The 27,885-nt window shown below is 40.5% G+C and overlaps 1 protein-coding gene across 1 annotated transcript in view; it reads right to left on the reverse strand.

Annotated features, from left to right (window-relative positions):
* The window catches only part of LOC118421158 (mediator of RNA polymerase II transcription subunit 27-like), a 38,423-nt gene extending 22,883 nt beyond the window's left edge, over positions 1–15,540 (reverse strand). The window contains exons 1-4 of the mRNA XM_035828320.1: positions 15,311–15,540; positions 10,954–11,098; positions 6,205–6,332; positions 3,146–3,239 (exon numbers count right to left, since the gene is read on the reverse strand). Of these exons, the coding sequence (XP_035684213.1) occupies positions 3,146–3,239; positions 6,205–6,332; positions 10,954–11,098; positions 15,311–15,504 (561 nt within the window). The 5' untranslated portion in view covers positions 15,505–15,540. The remainder of the gene's footprint in view (positions 1–3,145; positions 3,240–6,204; positions 6,333–10,953; positions 11,099–15,310) is intronic.
* Between the last annotated feature and the right edge of the window lie 12,345 nt (positions 15,541–27,885).

Raw genomic sequence — 27,885 nt, forward strand, 5'->3', positions numbered from 1 at the left:
TCATTTGTAACTTGTGATTTCCTCCTAATGTTATTTTGTTCTTCCTGATCTATGTATTTTGAAAAGGGTTTGATGCAGATCAAAAGCTGCAAACAAGATAAAGTGTACAGGAAAATTGCAGCAACATCTTTGTGCTTTTTATATCTATACAGTAACATTCTAAATTTGATGCCAAACAATAGCTGTCATATGCAAATAATCAAAAAAGCATTTAGACACTTCAAAGAGTAAAAAGATCAAAGTACAGTATCTCGTCAATTATCAAAAAGTGTAAATATTACAATCAAATCATGGAGAAGTGAAGTCTGACTGTACATATTATGTAGAATACATACAAAATGTACAATTGGACATGTACGTGTGTAGTGACTGTGTTCTATGAACATAGGAGGATTAAGTTCTGCAATGCCTTGCAATAGTTGTATTTACTAGTTTTTAATACTTTAGGAAAATACAAACAGTATCTAAGGTTTTTATAAAGGATGACGTCCTGTGACAAGGGAACAACTGCATTCTGAAGGATTTGCAGATTAGATTTAAGACCATCACTCAAGGGCAAGAATGAAGTTGAAAACATGTGCATCAAAGTGATATGTGTCTTTAAGGCCACACCAATTTTATTTGTTACTTCTTGGATTTTTCTCCGAAAAAAACTGGGTCGGTCGGACGGTCGAAAAAAAAAAAAAACTTTTTAAAAAGTCCGAGGTAGGAGAGATCGGACAGGTAACCTAAACTTTCAACATTTAGGGGTCCCTATAGCAAAGTCCAAAGTTTGAAGGAAAATGATAAATGTACCATGCAAAATAGGCATGTACTGCTCCTGGAATTTGAGGCCCATAGTTAATTTGAGAAAGGAGAAGAAGTGAAATTTTGTCAACACGAGGTGTGGCCATAAATTTGAATTTTTTTTTTCAAATCGGAAAAAATAGGGTCGGGAAATCCGAGAAATAACAAATAAGATTGGTGTGGCCTTTTATCATATACATGTGCATGTAGTAAAACATGCTCCATACATGTACCTTTGGAACATACATCTGTACCTTACCACCCAAGGCCCTTGATGATCACATTGAATGCTACCAAAGCTTTGCTTACATACATGTATACAAATTACAGTAGCAGATATGTATGTCTGCTTACGTTTGGTGGTCTCAGTTTTTTCAATGATTACATTTATGTGGTGCTTGGGCTAATGTTATTGAAGGAGCAAACTGTACTAAATTGGGTTTATATTTTAAATAAAAAAGACAGAATTAAAGTTTTTACAGTGACAATGGGAACTAGTGAATATTGCCACACACGCAGTGCCCAAACCTTAAGTAAAACGCTCATTTAAAAGCTGCAGTGTCTCTGCATCTTCTGAGCTAACAGAAATTAAGGCAATCTATTTGGTCATCAGCACCAATAATAACTTATTTCCCCTTTTTCTGAAAATCATTTTTGCATTGAATGTTCCTAAAAGATGTAAAATCATAAACTGTCAGTTTTGTTATTGTACACACAAGCACACATTGTATAAGAATGTTCTATGCATGTTTGTGTAAAAATGTGCATGTCTCCAAGGAGATTTTCTATGATGCCTTTTCAAATACACGTCAGATATATGTGAGTACAAATAAGGCTTATACAGTTGTGTAACCAGTAGCTACATGTACATGTAGTATGTCTTATGTGTGCCTTAGAAATAAAGACAGAACATATTGATATTGTGTCCTGTGTCCTGATTTTCTCAATGGGTCATGTTGTCTTTTTTCCCTCAGAAGATAGATCATTGTAAGAAGTAAAGCCCTTCAAAGAAATCCTGATATATAGTAAACAGCTGCACAGAATGTTGAGTGGGATAGACATAAGTTCAACAACGCCCCCTAGCAGGTGTCTGAATAAGTTCAACTTTGAAGTCAATGATAATGCAGAGCATGGGAGCAACAAATAGACTGCAGGTATAATGTACACCACACATACATATGAATATGTACATGCTAATTCATGAAACTGCTAAGAATATGACAAATTCAAAGCATAAGCCATAAGTAAACATTATGTGTTCATGGAAAAAACTAAGATCTACAGAAACACATGCTTCACCAATATAGGTCAACAAAAGGGAAAAAGGTAAGACATGGGAATAGACATACGGTGTACAATACAGCTGATAGCATCATTTGTAATGACAATGCTGATGGATTCTTGTGTCAGTGTGGACAGATGAGTAGGCAGTCATTTGCCAAGGTGGCTCCTCATGTGGGAATGACAATGCTAAGCATACATTTAAAAAAAAATCCAATAGAAACCCCACACTTTCTGTAGCTAGAGACACTATACAGATGTACATTGTATCAACAACAATCAATCATGATATTGTCCCCTGACATGCGGTTAATGTTGTGCCCTTGTGAGAGGCACTTTGTGCACAACTTTTCTGTGAAAGGTGAAAATAGCTTCTGTTAGGTGCATCCTTTGGATAGATCGCTAAATGAAGGTTTAATGTTGATTCGCGTGAGATCGCGTGACGCAGCGACAGTGTGTTTGGCTCGAGACCGAGAGGGACCGAGAATCCTGCACGCAGGAATCCTTGCAAGCCAACCCACCCACCCATTACATTTCCAACAGAGAAAAATGCTCCTGGTGCCTTTACATGCTTTTTGTGGCACATCAGGTCAGAAGAAACTTTTCCACTGATTAAAATCATTGATTTTAGCCAGTTTATTTAGAAAACAACAAATTTTGTTTGCCTTTCAAACAAATGATGCATTTTGACAAGTCAATCCTCTTTATTGTAAGCTTTCAAAGAAGCAATCACACATAAATTATTCTAATCCTCAAAGAGACTTCTATCAGGATAAAATGGTATTGTGTGTTTCAATCTGGAGATACAGTGCCAGAAACGCCCCACGCACACACAAAAGGCAAGCTGCAGTGTCAAGTTCAAACGCCAGGAGGCTCAAAATCAAACCTAAGCATTAAGCAACCACCACCAACCCTTGTAGGAAAAATCATTGCAATCCCAAGATTGGTTCTGGAGATATAGCGCCGTATACGCCCCTTCCACACACTCCCAAGCTGTTCATTTTTGAACTCCCAAGCTACTGAAAACTATACCAGCATTTCATGCAGGTAACAAAACTGTAAATGAAGCACCACATACCTGTAATACTGCAGACTGCCCGAATGGTCTGGTCATGGTGATGTTCATGTTGGGAAAGTGTCGTTGTAGGTTGGCAACCACAGCATCCACGTACCTGGAGATCACATTGTGTGTACATTTGGACTACATTTCACAAACATTACACATTCATGGGGGTTAACGCAAGTACGTAGGGTTCAAGCCAGCATCCGTCCTTCCATCCTTTGACCGAATTTTGATGCTGGGGATGGACAAAAATGTCCTCTGTGACAGACCAAAATCGGCATTTACAATTGATTGAACCAAGCTGGGTCTACCAGCAAACTTTGCCACACAAAATAGAAGAAATTGCATTTCAGAGGGTCTAGATTTAAAAAAATTTTTCCTGGGGGAGCATGTCACAGACAACCTACGATCGTCGGACCTTTGACAGGATTTCCAATCAAAATCCAGAGGACGGAAAAAATTTTAGGTTGGCTAGAACACTCGTCAGTAGACATACATACCCCCAACATGTAAGAAGGTAAATGGATGTAGCCTAAGGAACTAAAAAACACTGAGTCTCTCCTGATTACTCACACCACGAGATTCAGTAAAGGCCAAGTGCAGTCACTATATGGTACTTAATGACACAAAACACTACTGACAAATTGTTTTTATGTGTCACAAATTAATGATGTTTTGTTGTATATGTACATGTACATGTACATACCATATTTTAAAATTAAATGTCTTTTGAATCAATGCCAATGATTTTACAACTAGTACGACTTACAGTTTTGTAATATACAATGTATGTAATGATGGACGCAATTCAGTCTAGTGTTGCCAAGTCTTAAGAATAAACCATTTTGATTGATTGACATACCTGAAAATCATAGCATATGTGCAATATAAATGATGCAAACTTCACAAAACACACATACACAATCATATACATTCTTGGGGGCAAGCTTAATGTACACATACCTGAAGATCATAGTTTGTCTGCAATAACAATGATACAAACTTTACCAAAAATGCAGAGAGTCATAGGGGCTAAGTAAGCTTTAGAACAAACATTAAGTTAGAATAATTAGTTTGCTTCCTTTCACACCAAAATCACATCAATTCTGCTATGATGACAATCAGTAACAAGTACAGGGTTGGACGGGTTTTCTAAAATTAACTTGTCCTATCGGGCAAGTACAAAAAGAATTTGCTTGCCCGAACGAACTTTTCACTTGCCCGAAATTCAAATGACATTCCACCAAAGGAATTCTTGCATGTTATTAGCTCTATTTTTCTGTGTTGACCGATGATTGCTTTTTGCCATGACTGTAAAAAGTAGGAAGTACATCAAAATCTCACTCAATGGAACAAAATCTAACTTGCCTGATCGGGCAGAAATCCTGGTGTCAGTCCATTTGCCCTATCGGGCAAGTGGGGTAGGACATGCACTTACCCAATCGGCATTTACACAATAAGGCTAGTGGACTTGTCCCACCCTCAAGTAGCAGGGATTTTACAGAGCAAAATCAAATGGGGGTGCAGGGGAAGCAGATGGATGGAGGGGGAATAGCGTGGATTTTCCCTTTCCCCAGTCTGCTGTTTTAGAGAATCCAATTGCAAAGAGGTTAAATCTAACCTGATTGGATAATCTTAAGTTACAATGGGGAATTCTAAAGCTTTTGAGGGGCGAAATTATTGGAAGACAGGTCACAGTTGAAGATTGTGGTCACATGTGACCTAGTAGTTTCCATGGTCAATGTGAATCTTATGCAATTCCAACAGGAACACAACAGGATTCTAAAGTTTCTCATCATGAAATGGTTTTAACTGTTATTTACTCTGTGGTCATATTCTTTGTAGGTCATTGCATGACTTTGCTTTCACAGAATTTTTAAGCATGATGTGACAGAACTACATGTAACTGCTGATAAGGATCAAAGAGAGAACTTTCGATAGCCAGACAGCTGAAGTTTGCACGACATATGCACAACTATCCTATGAATGATCTAAGTTTGCGAATGTATGTGAATGGACCCTTACTTTCCATTTGCGCACAATGAAAAAATATAGGCAAAACCTAACTTTCTTATGTCAAAGCAAGTTAAATAGGACGGATCTCATATCCTGGAAACTGATGGATTGTGTTGCGTGTGTCAAACTTTTGTCTGGCCCACAGGGTGGTGTTGCTGATCACTGCTTATCCAACCATCCTTTACTTTATCAAATCCACACCATCACTTATGTACAATGTACTACATTCAACACACTTAGAGTACTTAAAGTGATGCGTCCTGCACTGACAGTTTAAAAGCTTTGACTTTTTGTGTAGATGCTGTCTCACCTGATAGCATCACAAAGTGGCTTTTCCACACATTACAGAGACAGCATGAGACACTATCATTGTGCCTTGATGTATGTATTGTAGCATCGCAACTTATACAACAGTTGATCACTTTTACCATCATGACAAGGATAGCATTACAATGTATGATGGTGAACTGAGATCCAAGAACTGGAACTCAGGCAACAGGCTTTATGAACTAGATGTAGGTTAAGGAGTTCATTGAACTGATAGAAGCTAGAATGAATACATGTATTATTTTATACAAGTCATACATTTTTACGTTTTAACACCTACACATATAGGTATCTTTGTAGTCTTCATGGTTGTAGTTTAGGGCTCAAAATACCACCTGCATATGCAGGTTAGTGCAGTTAAAATTTGAGCTGTGCAGGTATTTCTGGTGTCGACCTACACCTAACCTGCACTGGTCCATGTACTGGGTTTTATACATAAATATCCTATGATGATGGTGTGTATGGATTGCGTTAGGATGCCTATGGACTAGTTGCATTGATTAAGTATTAAAACAAAAAAAGCAATGCATGGTTCCTGAATATTTCTAGTAAGATTCATAATTCTTAAGTTCAGAGAAGTGCAAGTACAGTTTGTCTGGTGCAGGTAATTTTCAATGTTACCTGCACAAGTGCAGGTATGCAGAAAAAAAGTATTCGAGCCCTGTGTAGTATTATCCAGTATTTGCTAGTATTGTTAAGAATTATTGATAATAAGAAGTGTTGAGACTTACTGTCCAGGGAGGGAGTGGCTGGTAGACTGAGGCTTGCGCCGTTTGGTGGACAGTCCAGTCATCATGGAGGAGCGCTTCAGTGAGTTCTGGTTCAACAACTGTGCTGTATAACCTGCATGTTCATGCACCTGCAGGAATGCATATGATGTGGTTTTGTAAAATTGTCATGGTTCTGTAGGAATGCAATGGTTTTAGCTGTAGAAATGTAATGGTTCTGTAGGAAGCGCAATGGTATGTTAGGGAATCACAATGGTTCTGTAGGAATCAGAATGGTTTAGTAGGGAATCACAATGGTTCTGTAGGAATCAGAATGGTTTGGTAGGGAATCACAATGGTTCTGTAGGAATCAGAATGGTTTGGTAGGAATGCAATTGTCTAGTAGCAATGACAGTGGTTTTGTTGCAATGACATTTCTGTAGGAATTCCCTATTTTTTTTAGGAATGTTCTATTTCTGCAGGAATGCCAGTTCTGTTGGAATGCCATGGTTTGGTAGAAATGCCACGGTTCTGTAAGAATGCCATAGTTCTTGTAGGAATGCCATGGTTATGTAGGAATGCCATGGTTCTTGTAGGAATGCCATGGTTCTGTAGGAATGCCAAGGTTTTCTAGAAATGCCATGGTTCCATAATTAGAATGACATGTTTCTGTAGGAATGCCAGTTTTCTAGGAATACCATGATAGTTCTCCAGAAATGCCATGGTTTTATAGTTAGCACAACATGTTTCTGTAGGAATACCATGCTTCTGTAGGAATGCCATGGTTTTATAGGAATGACATGGTTCTGTATGTATGACACAGTTCTTGTGCAGTAACTCTGCTTTACAACTTACATGTACAAATGTACCAAGTAGCAGGAGACAACTATTTGATGACTGACTCCAGGGGCTACAAATATCTGAGACAACTAGATCCTATATAACCATTAACCTAATCCTGGCATACATCACATTTGGCACTGATCCAATATATCTACCCTTTAATCATGTCAAAGTCCCTCATGTACTGGGAGGGCTCTTTCAATTGTGAAGAATCACAGGCTGAAATTAGGACTGTGAAGTGGTGCCCCCTAGTAATACAAAGGTGAACTGCACAACAAATGAGTATCCTAGGGTTCTAGCCAGCATCTGTTCTTCCATCCTTTGATGGAATTTTGCAGCTTGAGCCATAAATTTCGCTCAATCTGTCCTCTGTGACGTACAAAAATCGGCTTGTAAAGATATTAAAGAAATGAAATTTTGCAAAGACGTCCAGAAATTCAGCACAGATGGAGGTTCTGCATTTAAGGAGAGCTGTACCTCAATCAAGATAAAGAACCCACCACACCCCATTTTAGATGCACAGTTTTACCAAGTATACTTTAGCTAGCCACTGAGCAATGACCAAACATTTGATGGAAATATAAAGCACCCTCTGAGGAGGCCTGGTCTGTCTTAAGGTCAGACACTACTTGTGTTAAGGAAGGAAGGGGCTGTGTGGCACAATCGTCAGATGTTCATGGTATAATCCTTTGATGTGCCACCGATCTTGTACCCCTGCCCTGGGAAAGGCACTTAACACGACTTCTCTACTTCACTGAGAAAATGAGTACCTAGCTTTTGTTTGGGCTGTCCCTCGGATAGAATGTTAAATGGAGGTAACGTGTTTGAGGAGAGCCACACCTTGAGCCCGTTTAAGAACCCACTGGCTTTATAAAGGAAGAGTAGGGGTCCTTCCCGATGTGAATGGTTCAAAACCTACAGTCATTTGGCCACACATGGGGCAATTGCTGTTGTATTGAGGTCAGCCGCTCCAGACCCTTGCAACAGTCGTACTGAGGTCACCTGACTTAGCACTAAATGGCAGCCGCTCCAGACCCTTGCAACAGTCGTACTGAGGTCACCTGACTTAGCACTAAATGGCAGCCACTCCAGACCCTTGTGAAAGTCGGACTGAGGTCACCTGAGTTAGCAACCAATGGCAGCCACTCCAGACACTTGCAATTTAGCCCCACCTATTGTAAGCTCCTCAAAATTCAGCCCTGGCTACGAAGAGAGAGTCGTCAGCTTCACCAATATCAAAGGTAGAAGAAAAGCTGAGACCAGGTAGGATACCTTACAAAAGCAGGTTGCCTGGCAAAAATCTCCCAGCTGCCCTACTTGTATCAGTAAAGTTTGAGCCAGACTTCCTTAAAAATTAGTGATTCCATCATCACTGGGATTGATTTTGACCTGGGGGTCACAAAAGCAAGATGAAGAAATGAATACTTCAGCATGCACAGCCTCTCATGGGAGACCAAAGTTCCTACCGCACTAACTACACTTATAAATCACACAATGCTTCAATGGCGGCACCGTCCTTCGGTACAGTTAGCCCTGCAGCAGATACATGTAGCTCTGACAGGGGTTAATGGGCCGTTGGGCAGTTCACCTCAACTCATCAGTGTACGTCTGACTGACTTGGGAAAGATCCAGACTACTTTTTAAGCTTGGAAAGAAAGATGAGTTTTTATTGGAAGGCTGTTTGGGACATTTTCTTTTCTTAAGAACAGATCTGCAGTTAACAACTCATCTGTATTATCATCTTTTCTGAGTTATCCTGGAAGTCAATGACTTCTCTTTGGTTCTGCATATCACAATACTTCCTGACAGAGTACATGTACATATTGCAAGGGATGTTACAATAATTCAACTGGTAAAAGCTGTACAGTAAGTTGTGGTTCCAATCCTGCTTCCAGTTACTGAGTTAGTTGGGAGACAATTTGTTTCAAACCCGGTGTAGGGCATCTTGCTTCTTGGTCTGGGCTGTACCCATCTTTCAGAAGAGACACGGCTAGCAATCCCTCCCTGTAAGTTACTAGTACATATACCCTGCTACTGAAAAGGTAAGGAAACTTGCTCCCCTATGTGCCACTAGGCAATGGGCCCAAAAAATAAAAAATTCATACAGAAAGAGGACTACCGAAACAGTGACAGGTACAGATTCTAAGATTTGCACTATCTTATTACATGAACAGTCTTTAAGTACTGTATTTATGCATTTAAGTTCGTGGGGATTAAAGTTCGCGTATGCAGAAAAGTGAAGTGTTCACAGTGGTTTTAAGTTTGCGGTTGTGCCATACTCTAGTCAGAATTACTGTAATGGAAACATGTTCGCTGTGGTTAAAACTCGCGGTGAGACTGCCTAGCTAAAACCACAAACATAAAAACACCGTGAACATTTCTGCATCTACAGTACTGGTCTGGAGCAACTTACTTGATGTTATCATACAACACAGATCTATGCGTACAGTACTTCAAGAACCAGCATTTAGCATGGCCCATAGAACATGAAAAAGGCCATCCAACTGTGTGTGTATTTTATGTTCAAGCTGGCATCATTAGCAAAGGTATTTATTTCCTTTTGACCAAGCAATGATGGTGTCAGGTGAAATAACATGACTACCGAGAGCTGAACTCTCATGTTCAAGTTAGAATGTGTGTAGTGAAGTATATAACATGGAATAATGACTTACAATCAAAGGAATGAAATCAGACTGAGTTCTTTTCATGTTGTTGTGTGTTTTACATTGTATGTGATCTAAGGCCAGTAAGAATTGGTGACCTGTGAAAGACATTTTCTTGCTCTGGAGTTTCAGTAAGTACCAAGAAAGTTTTCCTAAGCCCAGATATTGCTTGTTGGGTTTGGCTATGTTAACCAAATGCATCTTGATAATAAGAGACATTAGATAGATTTGTACAGCATTAAATATGAATGGTACAACAGGTTGTCCAGAGCAATGTAGCAGGTCCTGAGCAATGTAGCACCACATGTCTGCAAAGCTGGAATTTCTGGTTACATGATCCCCATTGCAATTTGCACTAGTAGAATCACCGATTGTGCCAGGACTGATCCAGATCGCAGTCTGTCCTAGGACAAACTCTGATCGGGATCTGTCCTAGGACAATCGGCAATTGTCCTGAATGACCATCTCTACTGTGACATATACACACATTCAAATTTTGGTTAATAACCATATCACATCCCAATACAAAATAAGCCTTCTGACAAATTCAAAAGTTTTCACCACAGGTAAACTAATAGAAAATCTTTCTTACATCAAGTCATTAACTGTAAAGAGAAAGCCAAAAATATCACTAACCACATACAATGTAGCAAAAGCAAAACAGATTTACTACTATAGTAGCATACACACAAAACACTCCAAAATTGACATGATTTTCTGTATAATTAAATAATAGTACAATAAAGAAGATTTTGGCAAAATTCCTATCCTAAAAACAACAATATTGAGACAAAAAACAACATCAATCATTCTACTACAATATGTGTACATGCATACTTTCGCAGGGCTCGAAATTCATTTTTGGGATTTGGTGCACTGGTGCATCCAGCTTAAAAAATTGGGTGCACCAAAAAATAGTTGGGTGCACCACTTAAATTTCTGTAATAACCTAATAATAAAACTTAGTTACAAGCTCAAATTCTTAAACAACAGACATTTTTATTATCTTTCTAACACTTAGATGTCAAGAATATGACGTACATGTATACTAAGTATACTTTGATATCTTTACATACATAAACCTAAGAAAATAATTGGGTGCACAGCTCCAATTTTGGGTGCACCTGGGTGCACATGCACCCAGTATTTCGAGCCCTGTTTCGGTATGGCGATCTTGAAAATGCATCTTCTACTGAGTAACTCCTGTACCTTCCATTGTATCCTAGAGAATTTTGACAAATAAATAAAACCTAAAGTAAGACCTTACCTTGTTGGACCACTTGTAGGACTGCAGGAGTTGCCCGTACAGGGGAGTCTTGTCCTGTACAGGGTCCAGACTCAGCAGGCCACTGCTGCCTGTGGGTAACTGGTCACTCTGCTTCGTCACTGCACCACTCAGCTTCTCTAACTCACTGGTGGAGGGGAGAAGACAAATATTGTAACAGTGGGGTTCAAGAACTGCTAAACTGACTACGTCAAATGGCTTTAAGCCTTTTGGCCCAGACAGTTTAGCACCTGGGCTTGTGAGCTGGTACCCAGGTTCGAATCCTGGGAGTCAGGATATTTGTATATATTGTTTCTGTCTGTTTCTACTCCTTTCTTACAATATCCATACAAATTATTATTACAATGTACTTCGAGTCATGACCATCTTAAGGGTACATATCAAGGTTAGAAAAGTTTTGAAAAAGTCATTTACCCTATAGCCTTAAGGGGGGACACTATTTTGAAAAAATGCAGTTTTTGATGAAATACGCCCCTAGAAATATGGAGACAGTCCATCTGAATATGAAAATGTAAAAATTTTGAAAATATTTGATTGCTAACCCCCCTGTACATGCCCACTGAAGTTTTGAAGTTGACAATGTTCTAAACTAGTATAACGCTATACTACCAAACATGCTTAATGCCTTAGAAATTGTACTTTGGCATCCTTGGCAGAATATTTGAGTTCAGGAGAGATCATTGTGGATATCTGAACCTCCAAATGTATTCCCCATGCAAATATGGACTATTCCAAATCACCCCCATGGCAAAAATGGACTGATCCAAACTCAAAATTGGACAAAACGGGCTACAGGTATATTATAGTATAGTCTGTATTCATTTCTACCAATTTTTACACTCAATCGCACAGAGGCAGTTAGCCTTGTAGGATTTTAAAACGCCAGTGGTACTCAAATACTCTGCAAAACAGATTTCTTTGTAGCGAAATGGAGTATCACAAGTTTTCACATACTGAATCAGGTCCAGGTTCAGGTCCGGACCTCTGGACCTAGCTGAACCACACCTGCATGAACCTGAATTTCCTGTACCGTTTACTCACCCCTATTAGGCACCCCTGTAGTTACATGTAACTTATGTTTTATCCTATCAAGAAATAAATACGTACATGTATGCATGTAGGTGGGGGAAAGTTGTGTAAAATCAGTTCCAACTGAAAAAATTCAGGTTGCCCACTGCGCTACCTGGATTCAAAATTACGACTAACGTTGCGCCAACCAAAATGCATTTTCAAGTGTGCAAGTGGGTATTTCGAGCACTGTTGCTGGAGGTAAAGGATGCAGCCTTCGGGTTTATCTCTAAGGAGATGTTCCAACAGACAAGGAAATAAGAAGTCTGTAGTGCCATTGTACAAGTGGTAACCACAATTACCAATCTGAAGTTACAAGATACTGAAAAAGAGAAGAGAACCTGGATCGTTGAGACAGTACAGTAGAGAAGTCAGGAAAAGAGGCAGGATACCAGAGATTCTGATAGCTTGGAAGAGAAATGAAGAGGAGCTTAAGAAGCAAGGACTCAATGGGAAAGAGATTGCAAATATTGCTGTTGATTGGAAGAGAGACAAAAACCTACTACAAACCCTGAAAACCCAACATGGATCTTTCACATCAACAACAGAAGTTGATATATTGTAAGTGTAAAGCTGGCCGAACTCAAGAACACAGCCCTGTCACTACCGATAACCACGAAAACTCCATCTGCGGTCAGCCTAAAATTGTACAATGTTACACGCCATTGACACCATCAATGAGTATAAATTTGACTATGGTTCTTTTGATTCTGTTGTAAATAGATGTACCGGTACCAATAAAACATTGTTGAAATTCAGTATCGCAGGCATCTTGCTTAAAATGACAGATATCAGGGCTCGAAATACTACCTGCTTATGCAGGTTAGTGCAGGTAAAATTGGAGCTGTGTAGGTATTTCTGGTGTCTACCTGCACCTAACCTTGGTCCATGTAATGGGTATATACAGGTTAGTGCAGGTAAAATTGGAGCTGTGCAGGTATTTCTGGTGTCTACCTGCACCTAACCTGCACTGGTCCATGTACTGGGTACAGGTTAGTGCAGGTAAAATTGGAGCTGTGTAGGTATTTCTGGTGTCTACCTGCACCTAACCTGCACTGGTCCATGTAATGGGTATATACAGGTTAGTGTAGGTAAAATTGGAGCTGTGCAGGTTAGTGCAGGTAAAATTGGAGCTGTGCAAGTATTTTTGATGTCTACCTGCACCTAACATGCACTGGTCCCAAATACTAGGTTTTTATACATAAACGTTATATGATGTAGGTGTACATGGATTGTTATTAGCTGCATTGAATGTTACCACTACCACCTAAATTACATGTAAGCAATATTCTGTAGAAAAGAAAAAATAGCAATGGTTCCTGAACAATTTTAGTATGAACTATACTTCCAAAATTCAGATTGGTACAGATAAAATTTGTCTGGTGCAGGCTATTTTCAATGTTACCTGCAACAGTGCAGGTATGCAGAAAAAGTATTTTGAGCCTTGGATATAGTATGTACATGTACAAGAGAGCTTAGTAGTAGAGAGAACAGTCAACTGTTGCTTTTCTGTCCATACTTCTCGACACATATACAAAAACACTGGTTTTAAGCTTGGCAAAAAAACTGTGTTTTTATAACCTTGAAACAATGTTGCTTTTTGAAGTTGCCCAATTCCTTGGCATCGAGTTTCTGAAAATTTTACCACTATTCTTGTGAAGCTAAAGACACTCTGTAGTTGATTTGGGTACTCTTTGTTATTCTCAGCACTTGTCGAATTACTGCCCTACCGTGATTTCCCTGTTTTTGGCCAAATAATGGAAATTCGCCCCAATACTTGCTGCCCTGTTGCCATGGCAACCAAGAATATTAAGCCAAAACCTGATAGAAAGGTATCTTGGCGTGTAATGTGCAAAAAGAACTGAAGTAATGCAGCCAGTGCTTGCAGACCTTAGCAACGTCACACAAGTACATGGCGAGGGGGCTATCCAAACTTCAGGGGGTATGTACAGGGGGGTTAGAGTTTTACAATTGCCTAGTTTTTGTGATTTCTGTGTTTATATAGATCATCTCCATATTTTAGGATGCGTATTTCAAAAAGTTTGTACTAATGTCCCCCCCTATTTTTAGCCTAGGGCAAGTACATGTACATGTACATACAAAATTACATAAAATTGGCCTAAACTAACTTGCAATTTGAAATTTCAATAAGCGCAGAGTTAATACTACTACGCATGTGTAGGTGACGGGAATCCTGAGTAAGGTGTAAGGTGTACGGTAAAGGTCCTTTGACGTTAAGAATAATAAGATATAATCATCTCATCTTGACCACTGCCTCTGTAACAATGTCTGGATCGTATAAGCGCCTGCGAAATGCCGGAATATTTACTTTCTGGGGCCTTCATTTTTGACATGTTACTCAGAATTCCTGTCGCACGCACATGACTAGTGAACTCTGTAACAGTGGTGTTCAAGGACTGCTAAACCGAAGACGCCTAACGGCTTAAGCCTTTTGGCCGAACGGTTTGCACGTTCGATTTGTGATCCGGCTGCCCGGGTTTGGCGCGGGTTCGAATCCCGGGAGTCGGGGTGTTGTTTCTTTCTGTTCTACTCGCCCCTCTGGTTGTTTCACTGGTTCCCACGCCGGCCCTGTGAGTAACAGGCTAGTATGTGCCACACAGGGATGTCGATCTCGGAGATTCGAGGACGAATCTTGAAAAGAAAAGGGGGAGTAGTGTAACAGTGGTGTTCAAGGACTGCTAAACCGAAGACGCCTAACGGCTTAAGCCTTTTGGCCGAACGGTTTGCACGTTCGATTTGTGATCCGGCTGCCCGGGTTTGGCGCGGGTTCGAATCCCGGGAGTCGGGGTGTTGTTTCTTTCTGTTCTTACTCGCCCCTCTGGTTGTTTCAACTCTATGAAACTGATGATTAGGGCTAAATAATTATGACATATCGTTATTTCTGTATACATGCATTTTTTTTGCAGCAAAGGAACCCTTTTGATTTTCAGTTAAGATGTAAACCTGCAGAATGAAGGAGTCCTGACTCCTCCAGCCAGCTAAATATAAACTTCTACTATTTAATAGTAACTGTTGATATAAAGTAACATGATTTGGTTGAATTTTATGAAAGCACTGCTTCCCTTTTTCTGCTATTGCTAACAATTTTCCTTTTTTTAACTTAGGCTTGATCTGTCATCATAGTGTAAATTAGCACTGCTCAGAGAGGTGACAACATTACAAACATTTCTAACCTTAATTCGGCGCACATTGTTACATGTAAACAAAGCACACTGTCACAGTCCGACGTGCCCCCCTCCCCACCACTCACTCATATTCCTTGTTCACTGCCAACAGATTCTCTCTCAGCTGATCCAGGAAGGCCTTAGACCGTTCGGCGACGGTCTCCCCGCCTTCCATGCCATCCCGGAGCTGTGAGAAGACCCTGCCCACGCTGCCACGGAGCCGCTGGGTGGTCTGGATAGCCTTGGAAATGGTTTTCAGATTTCCCTCGATGTCAGCCATCTTGGATTCTTCCCGTCGTGCACCTCGCGGGCGGGAACTTTAAATCTCTCGGTGACTAAAAAGAGGTTCCTGCACGAAGTCTCCAAGCAGACATGTCAGCTGGATGAAAAAAAAAGAGAAGAATTTGTCCAAAAAGGGACAAATAAGTTACCACGGAATTTCAGTCTGTCGTTTGCAGTCTAGCTGTCCGCCGGCCGGACAGTTCACTCCTAGGCCAATTAACTCCTACTACATACTAGGCTTATTCCTATTCACACTGCACGATCATTGGTGCAGACCTGGCACATGAACAGGTGACAATGATAGAAAGAGCGGATGAATAACACTATGTAAGACGGGTGTATAATCTATACTGGCTTTCATCTGGAGAAATCCACATTGCCGAAGAGCAAAGTGGGGCCGACCTGTAGCGAGTGCGAGGAGTGGATAGAGCGTTGGGAGGAGGGGAAGTGCTTTTCTTTTCCCACCCACTCGCCCACCCTTATCGCCATTGCTGGGACTCGGCTTCCACCGCGCGACTTCGGCACTGCCCCCATCACTAATGAGGATGATTCAATGATTGTCAGTGTGGTTACTGTGCTAACTTGGCCAAAGTTCCCTATTGCTATTCGACCAGGCCGGACTTCTGACAGAATCATTGAACATGTATAAAAATGATACCTACATATCTCAATAGGCTTTTTGTTCAGTTTTGAACCCTTAACATATGACCGGGTCTCTACCAGGCACCATAGGTCGCCTGTATAGCCTAAAAGGAGAAATTGGTCAAATAGACAGATAACGTACTACGATTTGTTAAAAAAATGTCAAAATCGTAAATGACAGCAAAATCGTTGTGTCAATAAGTGAAACAGTGTTAGGTTGAGCCACACAGAAAAAAGATATTTGTATGTTGTAATTTATTTCTTTGCATATAAATGCTCACAATCAGTTCTAAGCGACCTCCCTGTAATGTAACGATTCCCGATTGCAGGAACGGGAGCTCTAAATGGTGAAAAAATTTTGGGAAGAAGCGATATAAAGATTAAGATATAGTGCAGAAACCAACAACCTTGACAATATCTCTACCACATTTGCCATTGACTTCATGTTATTTCTTTGCATAGCATATTTCTATATTTTCATAGCATATCTGCCAGACAGAAAAATAACATATCTTTACCGCTATGTCAATACTATTTCTCTGTCCATAAAAGATAATGAAATAAGTTACCAGTTCCTGACGACCTTCCTGTAACGATTCCCAATTGTTTGCAGACGGTCGGGAACTCTAAATGTTGAAAAAATGTTGAGAAAAATTCGAAGCCCTACAGAAAATAGAATCTGCCAGACAGAAAAATAACATATATTTACCACTATCTTTATGTTATTTCCCTCCACATAAAAGGTCACCAAAGCTCGTAACCAGTTCCTGACGACCTTCCGGTAACGATTCCCAATTGTTTGCAGCCGAACGTGAACTCTAAATGTTGAAAAATGTTGAGAAGAATTTGAAACCCTACAAAAAATAGCATATTCTTACCTGACAGAAAAATAAAACATCATTACCACTATCTTTATGTTATTGCCTTGCACAAAAAGGTCACGAAAGCTCGTAACCAGTTCCTGACGACCTTCCTGTAACGATTCCCAATTGTTTGCAGTACGGACGTTACGATTCCCAATTGTTTGCAGTACGGACGTTAAATAGAAATGTTGAAAAATGTTGAGAAGAAGCCCAACAGAAAACAGCATATCCTTACTATACAGAAAAGTAACACATCTTTACCACTATCTCTGTGTTACGTTTTTGCACATTAAAGATCATGAAAGCTCGTAACCAGTTCCTGACGACCTTCCTGTAACGATTCCCAATTGTTTGCAGTACGGACGTGAACTCTAAATGTTGAAAAAAATGTTGAGAAGAAGCCCCACAGAAAACAGCATATGCTTACTATACAGAAAAGTAACACATCTTTACCACTATCTCTGTGTTACGTTTTTGCACATTAAAGATCATGAAAGCTCGTAACCAGTTCCTGACGACCTTCCTGTAACGATTCCCAATTGTTTGCAGTACGGACGTGAACTCTAAATGAAGGCGTTGTTACTCCAAGATGCCGATACCGGATGAAGAACGCACACACCGTAATAAAGTTTGGCCCACAGGCAACAAAGTTGCTCCTGGTCACTTCAGTTCAATAATCCGGCCGATAAATCGTGCCGCTAATGAGACAGGGGTATTCGGAAATGTCACCAGGCCAACCCCGGGCAGTGACATATTTCACGCTTTACTGTGCAGGGATCGGCAAAGGAACCGGGAGGAATGCTAAATTAAGATGATATTTAGCCACACCAATTAATTTATTGGTTCACGTATTTTCTAAAGTGAAAATATAGCAATTGGACATCATGAATGCAACGGGCAGAGAGGACAACTTGAATATGACCATGATCATGATATGTCCACTACATAAACCTGAGTGCACCAAGGCATACACCTGGACCTGGTCCTTGGGCTTTATTATATTTCAGCCATACCATAGGTATGGTGAAATATATTGTATTCGTAATGTTTCTTTCTTTCTTTCTTTCTCCTGTCAAATTTTCAAAGCGATTCATCTCCGCCGTTTCTGGACCAAATGACTTGAAATTTGGCACAAGGGTAGAGTGGGCCAATACCAAAATGTGTTTTTTTCATTTTTTTCATATCTGCTCCTTAAATGATTTTATTGAGGTTTTATTGCAACTTTTGGACCAAAACTGTATATTTTGGCCCCCTGTACCATGGTATTACATCCAAATGACCTGAAATTTGGCACAGAGGTGCTCTAGATACTTATTCAAAGGATCCATGTATAATATGTGGTATAAATCACTTCCAAATGGCTCCTTAAGGAGGTTTTTGTGGGAGAGTTTAGGATAGGTAAGGCTGGAGTGCCGAGGTCAACGACCTCTAGGTCATTCTGGTGTGTCAGGGCCACAGGTGTGCCAGGTAGATCCAATTATCTACCTACCTACCTAGTCCATAGACATCCAGGTGGTTGGTGGACAAGGTAAATCCAATTAATGGCCAGCCAATGAGCGAGCTTATTTTGCTGGAAGAGTCCATTGTTGGACATGGGGTGTATTTTAAAATTTACTTTTAGACTTTGGTGATAATGCCAATGTTTTTTTTAGCGGAAGTGTTTTCGCACTGATCCACTTGACATAAGACTACTACTGGGACAGTCCATTTTTGCACATAGGGGGGATTTAAAAAAAATCAGTTTTGGACAAGGGTGATGATTCCGAATTCCATTTGTTAAATGGAAGTTTACCCCCACCTGAAGACTGTACATGAGGAGGATTCGGCAGCCAATCAGCAAGCCTTGTGTTATCAGGAAGAGCCCATTCATGCACGGGGGACTTTTTTAAAATTCAGTTTTGGACTGGGTTGCTTCTTATACAAAAGGCCATGTACTGTGAGTATTTCTGGACTTGTCTATTGTGCAATTTCAAACAGGGTGAGCTGGGAGATTCCATTCTTCGACGAAGGGGGTATTTTTTTAAAATTCATTTTGTGGACTTTGCTGACTATTTTAGCTGATATATTTTTGGGATCGCTCCACTTTACATAGGGGTTATAACAGGAAGAGTCGATTCTTGCACAGAGGGGGGGTTTTTTCAAATATGGTTTTGGACGGCTGATGATTCCAAATTCCATTTCTTAGCGGAAGTGTTTTTGGAGTCGTCTATTTTTTTGAGTCCATTCTTGAAGGGGTTTTTGTAAGATTCAGTTTTGCTCATAAGTGTGATTAGTAGTTAGAAGTCATTTTAAGCAGAAGTGTTCCATTTTTGCACATGAGTGATTTTGGAACAGTCTATTGTTACATGAGGAGGGAGATGGCTGAAATATGCTGTATTTGCTCTCAAGCAAATGTCGGCCTTTCTAGTTTTCATGATTTTTTTTCAGTTAAGCATATTTGTTTTAGTATTTGAAAATCCGTTAGCCAACAAATTAAATTGGTGTGGCCTTGCCTTCCTGATTACATGGAAATTGATGTATTGTTTTAGGTGTTTTTCTCCACGTGTCTGTTTGAGTTTCTGCATACATGTATTTTTTACCAGCAATGACTCAAGAAGCTATGGGTGGGTCGTCATAATATTTGATCTAGGTAGGTCTTGTTTACCCTAGGGCCAACTTTCCCGTCCAGGGCCCGACCGGGCAGTTTACAGGTATGTTATAAAACACAAAACACAACCAAAAATTATCCAAGAAAATAAATTGTGCGTACTTATTGATATATATTGTTTTTTTTTGTCACCGCAAACAGCCCGGTCGGGCCCCTGGTGGGATAGGTGACCCTGGCCAATTTCTTGAATATCGAAACGCTATTCTGAACAGCAGTAACGAAGGTACAATTCAACCAGTTACAATGTAACGCAGCCAATGGCACAACTGTAAAACATACCTAGCTCAGACACAATTTCACCTTGTCTTGCCATGTTTTACAGCTAATATTTATATGAGAACTACGTAATGCTTTAGTAATCGATCCATTTTACAGCAAGACACAATAGAAGTGTTTACGTAAGAAAAACAACTATAGATGAATGAAGATTGTCTCAAACAAGTATTCCTATTCCAGGGATTATTTGAAAATTCTTTTTTTTCCAATGCCTGATCAAGTGTAGTTTTTTGAAAGCACAATGTTTCCGTAGGTATTTGCTATGCGTGGGTAAATACCTCACGCCCAATGCACTGGTAGAGTAATTATGTTACACATATTTGTGTTTATGACCCCCAAGAGACAGATGAGATTTGCATGTTTATTAAAGTTGACACATATTAGCCTAATGGACAAAATTGGCGTGAAATCTATCCATGGTTGACCTACCACAGAAACATATTGGGCCACGTAGAGGAGATTAAAAATCACACGCCTCCTGGCGTACCTGCAAAGTTCTACAGAGCATTTTTTAAAGTAAGGCCATGTTGATTTGATTATATGGATGGCATCCACTAGGAATCCAAAAACTGATGCGAGCGTGCAAAGGAAAAAAGTTTGACCAAAAATTGATTGCTTTTATTATGAAACCTAAGTGGTCAGGAAGTTTGAACAAATGAATGAATGTAACGTTAGTATAGCAAACAACAAATTATTCATTTTTGTCCTTTTACATCTTCTGTGACATTGTAATGTACTATGACATTAGTACAGTGTACACGTTTTCTAATACAATTTTTTTCAATCAATATTATATTTGCTTATCTTGAAGCTGCTTTGCATGATTAAGAGTGTGGTTGAAAACTTGTTTTTTTTATAAATATTTTTGGAAACAGCCGAAAATTGATGCGCGCGTGGATGTGGATCTATAAGATAAAATCAACATGGCCTAGCAATAGACGTCTCTGTGGACAACGTTGATGTATAACATGTTAGACCTTCTGCTGCGCCGAACAGCGTGTGGTATCCAGTGTGTCAGGTACTTTCAACCTATGGACAACATAAACTTCTAGTGAAAACCTCAACGATGCAGACAGTCCCCAAGCTCTGTCGCTGGCTAGCATCAGACAAACTGATAGGTAGCTATGTGTGTTTTAGCATAAACGAAACTAGAACATGTAACATGAAGCTCATACGGTAGTCTGTACTTCCCCTCCAAACTTCACATTGTAAATTAAAGGATATTTGAAATTAGCTTGAGTTACAAAATCGCCGTACCTATCCATTGTCTCCTTACTATCATCAAGGAACACAGGTATTAACATTTATCAAGATAAGCTGTGCCATCGATTTGTTCAAGGTATGTCGTTATGTGCTGTCGTGCATTGCCAATGGCTACTGCAAACTTCTAGAAGTCATACAGTATATATATATTCGGGCTTTGTGTGGTAATAACACTTTTTCACAAACTGCGTATGTGGTAGTCCTAGCCCTTGTAACAAGGCTACGGAACAAAGCTCTGTACGTCATGACTTTGAAGGTGGTGTTCTTTACTTGACATTACCCCTGATAACCCTCTGGACTGACGGGACATAAGACGACAGAGAACTCATCACAGTACGTTAGTTTAAATGTCAGTCCCTTCTGATTTCTACTCACCAGATTCAATTTACTGTCAAGCTTCACCCTGCTAGTTAGCTCCAGGAATTTGGTACGCCCCTAAAATCCTAACACCGTGATAAAGACTCTGCCGGGGACAGAGAGTACTTCATAAAGTTATTCATCACTTTCATATCCGATGAGTGGCTACAGTCTGAAGACTGCAAGCTACTGTTGGCGACGGCCCTATTGGTCTCTGGATACCTCCCTGGCGCCGAGCGCCCTCACAAAAACATCGACCCTAAATGGGTTATTTCATGTTATGTATATAGGTCTGGCGGCCATGTCTCGTGAAAGGGATGTATAGGTTACATTGTCTGCAGAAGGGAGACGTGTTTCCGTTCTTTTGTTTGGTTAGTTCCGCTCGTACGGAAAATGTACTTTTGTCCCTGTCCCTGTATGTCATGCTAGTCTGGGTAAAGCTGGTTTGCATTTCACATTGGAAGTTTTTACCCCTGAAACTGTTAGCTATGATAACTGTTAGCTATGATAGCTGATACGATGGTGGCGTCGTGTTGGGGCAAGGGTTATGGTGTTTTCTGAGGTCCTAGCTTTGAAGCCCTTGACACACCGCCGATATTGTGACCTTGGAAAGTCACTTGTCGCGACATTCCCCACTCCACTCAGGTGTAAGGAAATGGGCACCTGACTTTGGATGGAGAGGGAAGGAGAGGGCTGGGCTCCACTTTCTGACCAAGATCGTGCTCTAGACACAGTGGATGACAGCCCACTGCACCCGCGGCCTCAAAAAGGCTAGGGAAATTCTTGATCTTTAGCCTTTCTAGCTGGGTATGAACCACCTCCTTGGTACGAGTAACTCCACAGTACTTAGCTCACTCAGTCAGGTTCGGCTACCAGGAGAAATAGACGGGGGCATAAGCTCCGATGACAGATTCACCACTCCGTTACAAAATGAAATGCCAGTATAGCTCAGCACATCCAAATGAACATTACCTTTACCGTCATCTTTGTAGGTTTGTTTCAACCGTTACATATTCACGAGCTCGAGAAGCTCATGTCGGCCTGCCGACCGCTTTTTGATAGAAGTGATATCGAGGTATCGGCTACTACTATAATTGCAATCACTGTATACACACCGTCCTTCATGACTATCAATTGACCAACTTCATAATTTCCTGAGTGAATGTGTAGAGGCAACCAATCAGCTCATTTAGCATTGATTGATTCAGCGTATACACTGTAGGGCCGATTCAGTACATCAAAAAAAGGATGGTTGCAGTCATCTAGAAAAAAATGTCATTATGTAACAAATATCAATACCAGAAATATGAATATTGATAGTATTGTCCGGGAATTGTCCCTATTTGAAATGGTGATCTTAAATAAAAAGTGACTCAGCTGAAAGCGAGGTGACATCAACTGTACACTACTGGGTCATGGGCAGTAGAAACAGCCTTCCGCAATCGAGCAGAAAGAAACAAATGCGTTTACAGAATTGTGTAAAAAGGTATGTACACATTCCTCGTCAATTATACACTTCTGGGACGTAATTAGACCATAGCCAGTTCTTCTAACCATACATCAAGTCTAGCCCTTAAGTGTATGTGCAAACGTACGACATACAACCGAGCGCTTGTCGGTCGCCTCTGCTTGGGGCTTACCAAACGAGTTTCCCGCTTGGAATGTGGATTGTCTCATTTGTCTGACGGCTCTCTATCAGCTGTGACAGGATGATGACACAAGGGTGCCGACATCGGCCAACTTAACTATCAATTAGGGACAACTTTATTCCCCCGGCCCGCCCGGAGTCACGGAGGGCCGATGATGGGGATAGCCTGGATGTCTTCCTGGTTAGGTTCACGTCAACTCTCATCAGCTCTATTGGAGTGGAGCTCTACGCAAACAGGTTGAAAGCTAGTCTAGCAAATAGGATGGTCTCCAGACCTCTGAGTTAGAGTATGGTTCCTGTAACAGAAAGAAGACCCCAAGGCCCGTTTTATGCTAATGTTTTGATAGGTTGATTTTTACCTCCTTACGCAATCTTAATTCGACCCATATTTTCAGGAACATATTGTAACCAATGTGCATATTGATTTAGGATTTCGGGAAACTCATATCCAGTTGCTTGAGTAACTTCTTTTTTGGTGCATTCTATTACATGGATATCTAACCTTCATCGACGTATATATGAATTTGTTATTACCGATAGTATATAATGATATGGGTGATAGTATTCCAAATAATGTTATCGTTAGATACAAAACATACTTAGCTACAAGTAATAACGTACGAACCTTTACTTTGATCTTACATACAATATGTATATAAAATGCATGCATTGGTGTTGTCCCATGATGTCACTTCGTTTTTATGATCAACGATGTGGTGAGAGCTATATAGTGACTGTATTATCTACGTATCAAATACAAGGTCAAAAGGATTGGGATGTCCCTCTGGCATGGCAAAGTGGAAGATGCATACATCCCAACAAGCCGACATTGCGTATGACTAGTGTGGACTCCTCTCCATGGCCATCTCGAGGTGGCTATTGCCATCTGGAAGTACAAGGATTTCGCCAAAACCATTCTCCCACTAGCAAATGCATTTGCTATTTGTAAGAATGGCGTGCGACGCTAAAACATCATGAATGTAAAAGTCATGCCAAGTATATTGCTGACCTCAGATGAGAGTGAAGATAGACAGATAGATAGCACATGGTAAAAGCATATTCATCGATTACATGGATGGAAATGTATTTTCTCTTCCCAATTCTCACAATAACAGATATGTTAATAATGTACATCCAATCACCACTCGCACAACTCTGATACTTCTCTGAAGTTGATACACACTCAGACAAACATTAACAGTAATGTATGCTATAATGCGAGTCCTGATTTTGCTTTTATCACCGTCTCACGTTCGTGCTGATGTTTAGGAGACCATCTTAGCCAGACAGTCTTTTCCCGATGGATTTTATAGGTCTCGTTGGATGGCCACCATCACTGGATATCAAACTGATGTACTAAAGGCACATAGCAAAACACGAGCGGTACATACTGAGTGCATTGGACGTCAGAAAAGAGCAGTGGGTTCCTAAAAAATGAGGTTTGTTTAGAGGAAAAATTCGGTGATGACAAGTGATGGTCTGGCACATAAAGTTCTTTAGGACCATAACACAGCCTCACGCATTTCAGTGTTGGAAGGTTATCATAATGCTACCGTCATTAACAGCAATCGTGGAATATGTAAAGAGGTTGGTGAGTGGTCAAAGGGTTTACCTTGTTTAGTGCAATTCCACAGAAACATGTAGATGACAATGGCGGAGAAGTAGAAACAAACCACACAATTTTCTATTCTTTGGGGCTTAGATTTAGCCTTTTTTTTTACACATGGAGGAACATGCGCTGTACATACGACCTTTGCACTGGTAGGTGACTGATTTGAATCATATTCATCGGAGGCAGATTCTGGTCAACGGCTGGGCCGCAACGTCATCGTTCCGGGAGCTGATTTCAGGCAACAAGCGCTGGTGGATCATACCAATAACGTACATCAACCCACGTAATCCATGTAACTGGGAAATGAGTAGTCGGTATGGTGGAAAAGTGATCCATATCAAATGTTAAAGCGCAATTAGTCTTTAAGAAAACAGGGTCATTGGTATGGTCTGTATATGGGAATGGCTGTTGCCTTGGCCTTTCAGAGAAGCCGCAGTGTGTTATAAATGCCAGATGTTGCTCGATAATTAACGGTGATGCATGGGACGGTCGCCAATAGTAACTGCCACCCCTCCTTAATCAAACACGATTTATGGTAAAACATAACGTTAAGGGGCATCTTGTGGCGACTTCAACGTGATGATAATGCAAACAGGAAACTTTATCTCCTGTAGATCTCATCATTAAAACTTTTATACTGTCCTGCTCACGGCGATGAGGCAATAATTACTGGATGTTTTCTTTACAGGCCACCTTACACGCCTTCATTGGCATTTGGCCTTCAGGGAAATGTCAGAGACGCTCTGAGCATTTTACGAACATATTACCGGGTTTGTCCTCGTTATCGCAAGCATTGCACTGGCAGGTTTATCAAAGCAAAGCGCACCCAAGGCTGCGGATGGCTGCGCGAGAAAGGAGAGGTATGCTGGCGCATGATATAGGAATATTGCCTTGTCACTCCTCTTATCGCATTTAAGAGCGGTGTTCTTCTTATCAAATTGTCAGGAGGAAAAGTGGCCCATTTAGGCTCAAAAGAAATGTGAGACGGTAGCGTGCGCTTGTTTTTCCCGCGGCTAAGTCTTTACTGGTCTATTGGTTCTGCGTCACAAGGTTTAAGTATTCTCTTAAAGTACGAACACCAGGGCTTAAAATAGTATATTAAGTACATCAGAAAATATAAACAGCCAGATTGTGTATGTATTCATGTATGCGATGAAATCAACTTACAGACCTACGTCACAACTTGCGACATAGAACAACGATAAGAGTCCAAGCACAATCAGAAGGAAGCAGATGTGGCTTACCAACAACCTGCTGGCTATAAGCCATATTTCCCAGTGGATCCACTGCCACGTACACTTTTATTAAGGGTGATTGAACGACAACCCCAAAGAGCTTATTGCCCGCATTTCATTGAAGGTCCTTTGTGTAGGTGTGAGGTTCAACTGTCGGTACTTTTAAGAGAACAGAGGTAGCCAGCCGTAATACTAGCACACTACTTTCTTCATCTGCCATCATCTCACACTTCAATAATACAGACATACTAGATCTGCAGGCATACGAAAGGGACAGGGGATTGTTCCATCGTCTCAGAGGACATGAGAGGCACGTTCTGGTACATTTAGAAACATTTCTTCCACCGAAAGAACACAATGACGATGTGGCAGTAGGTAGCCCTTGAGGAGTATGTATCCTTCTACGGACGATGATTTTCCCATTTACTGTTGCCACTTACCCACAAGTAAGCCACGGTAGCTGCCGAAAAGGAGTCGAGGTCACATAATTGCTGCCCGGATATCCTGGAATCCCTGGCACAATAAAACTGAGAAGAGGGTTCTTTATAAAGGACATGTAAATTCCAGTATTACATACCTGCAGCTGTTCACACTCGACACACAAATATACTTTTTCTCCCATTTTTCCATCGGACCCATCGGCGTTGAGCGGAGTGTTTTTCAGAACAAAAGGACGCGTCGACGGTGATGAGTGTAGGGCTTTCTTTTTTTGATTTGAAGAAGAAATTGAGCCATCAGCTAGTGTATTTGAAAGTAAATTAGTCCAGTGTATCTTTTTATTTGTAGGTGAACTATGTATTGCAACTCGACTGATTTGACAAAAAACATATTCTGGCACAAGCCCAATGTTTGGTAAATCACGGTGAAACTCAATATATAATGATGAAGTGTAAAAGCCACTATATACAGTGTCTCCGTCATAGTCTATGTTTTTTCTCTGGCAATTTGGTGCCCGCGCCCCGCTCCCCCGAACTGCACCTCACGGTAAGCTGATGTATAGCAGGTATCGTTAAATAATGGGAGGAGAAGAGTGAAATATGAGTCACCCCGGACAAGCGCGGCTCCGCAAGTTCACATTACTGTACGATCTGCCGGGGAGATATGGCCATATGCTCTCATGATACATTCGGCGCCCAAAGACTAAGGGTAACATTTGCTCAAGGCGGACGCTTTCATGCCCCGTCTCCATGGCGACAAATGATGTATAACATAGTGGACGGGTTTTGCCATCGATTGATTTTTGGGGCAGTTTTATTCAAAATGTTGTTGCACTTGCAGTTAACGTTTACGTTTAGAAATATTACCATATGGACGAAGTAGACCTGCTTTATTTAGCTGCTGCTGTATATTCCGGCAGGTCCTGGTATAAAGGTATTTTCTGAGTGGAAATACAAAAGAACTTACGCTATAGGCATCTTCTTCAATTACCTTCTTGGCATCAAAAGATACGGCTTATTTTCTGTCTTTTAAGAGGTATATGCCAAGTAATTAAAAAATCACTTGGCATAAACCTCCTATAGATAAGTCAACTGTTTCCATATAAGTCCTCCGATTGCTCCAATTTGTAACATTAATGAACTAACGATATCTTCTACATAATAGAGGGATTTGCTTTTTCTGTCAAGAGGTGTTGTTCTGTACTTATGATCTTTTTTGATATTGTTATTTTTTGACTCGTGAATTGGTATAGCACAAGAGTACATCATCATGTTAATTTCTGAATATGTGCTTGAATATGTAAAATGACCTGATGTCAGTTGCTATTGTAATATATATCTATATATTTATAACCTTAAAATCGGTGCAACGTCCAGTATATACACTGTATGGGCTATA

The sequence above is a fragment of the Branchiostoma floridae genome, chromosome 8 (genome assembly GCF_000003815.2).
Source record: "Branchiostoma floridae strain S238N-H82 chromosome 8, Bfl_VNyyK, whole genome shotgun sequence".
NCBI classification, from domain to species: Eukaryota; Metazoa; Chordata; class Leptocardii; order Amphioxiformes; family Branchiostomatidae; genus Branchiostoma; species Branchiostoma floridae.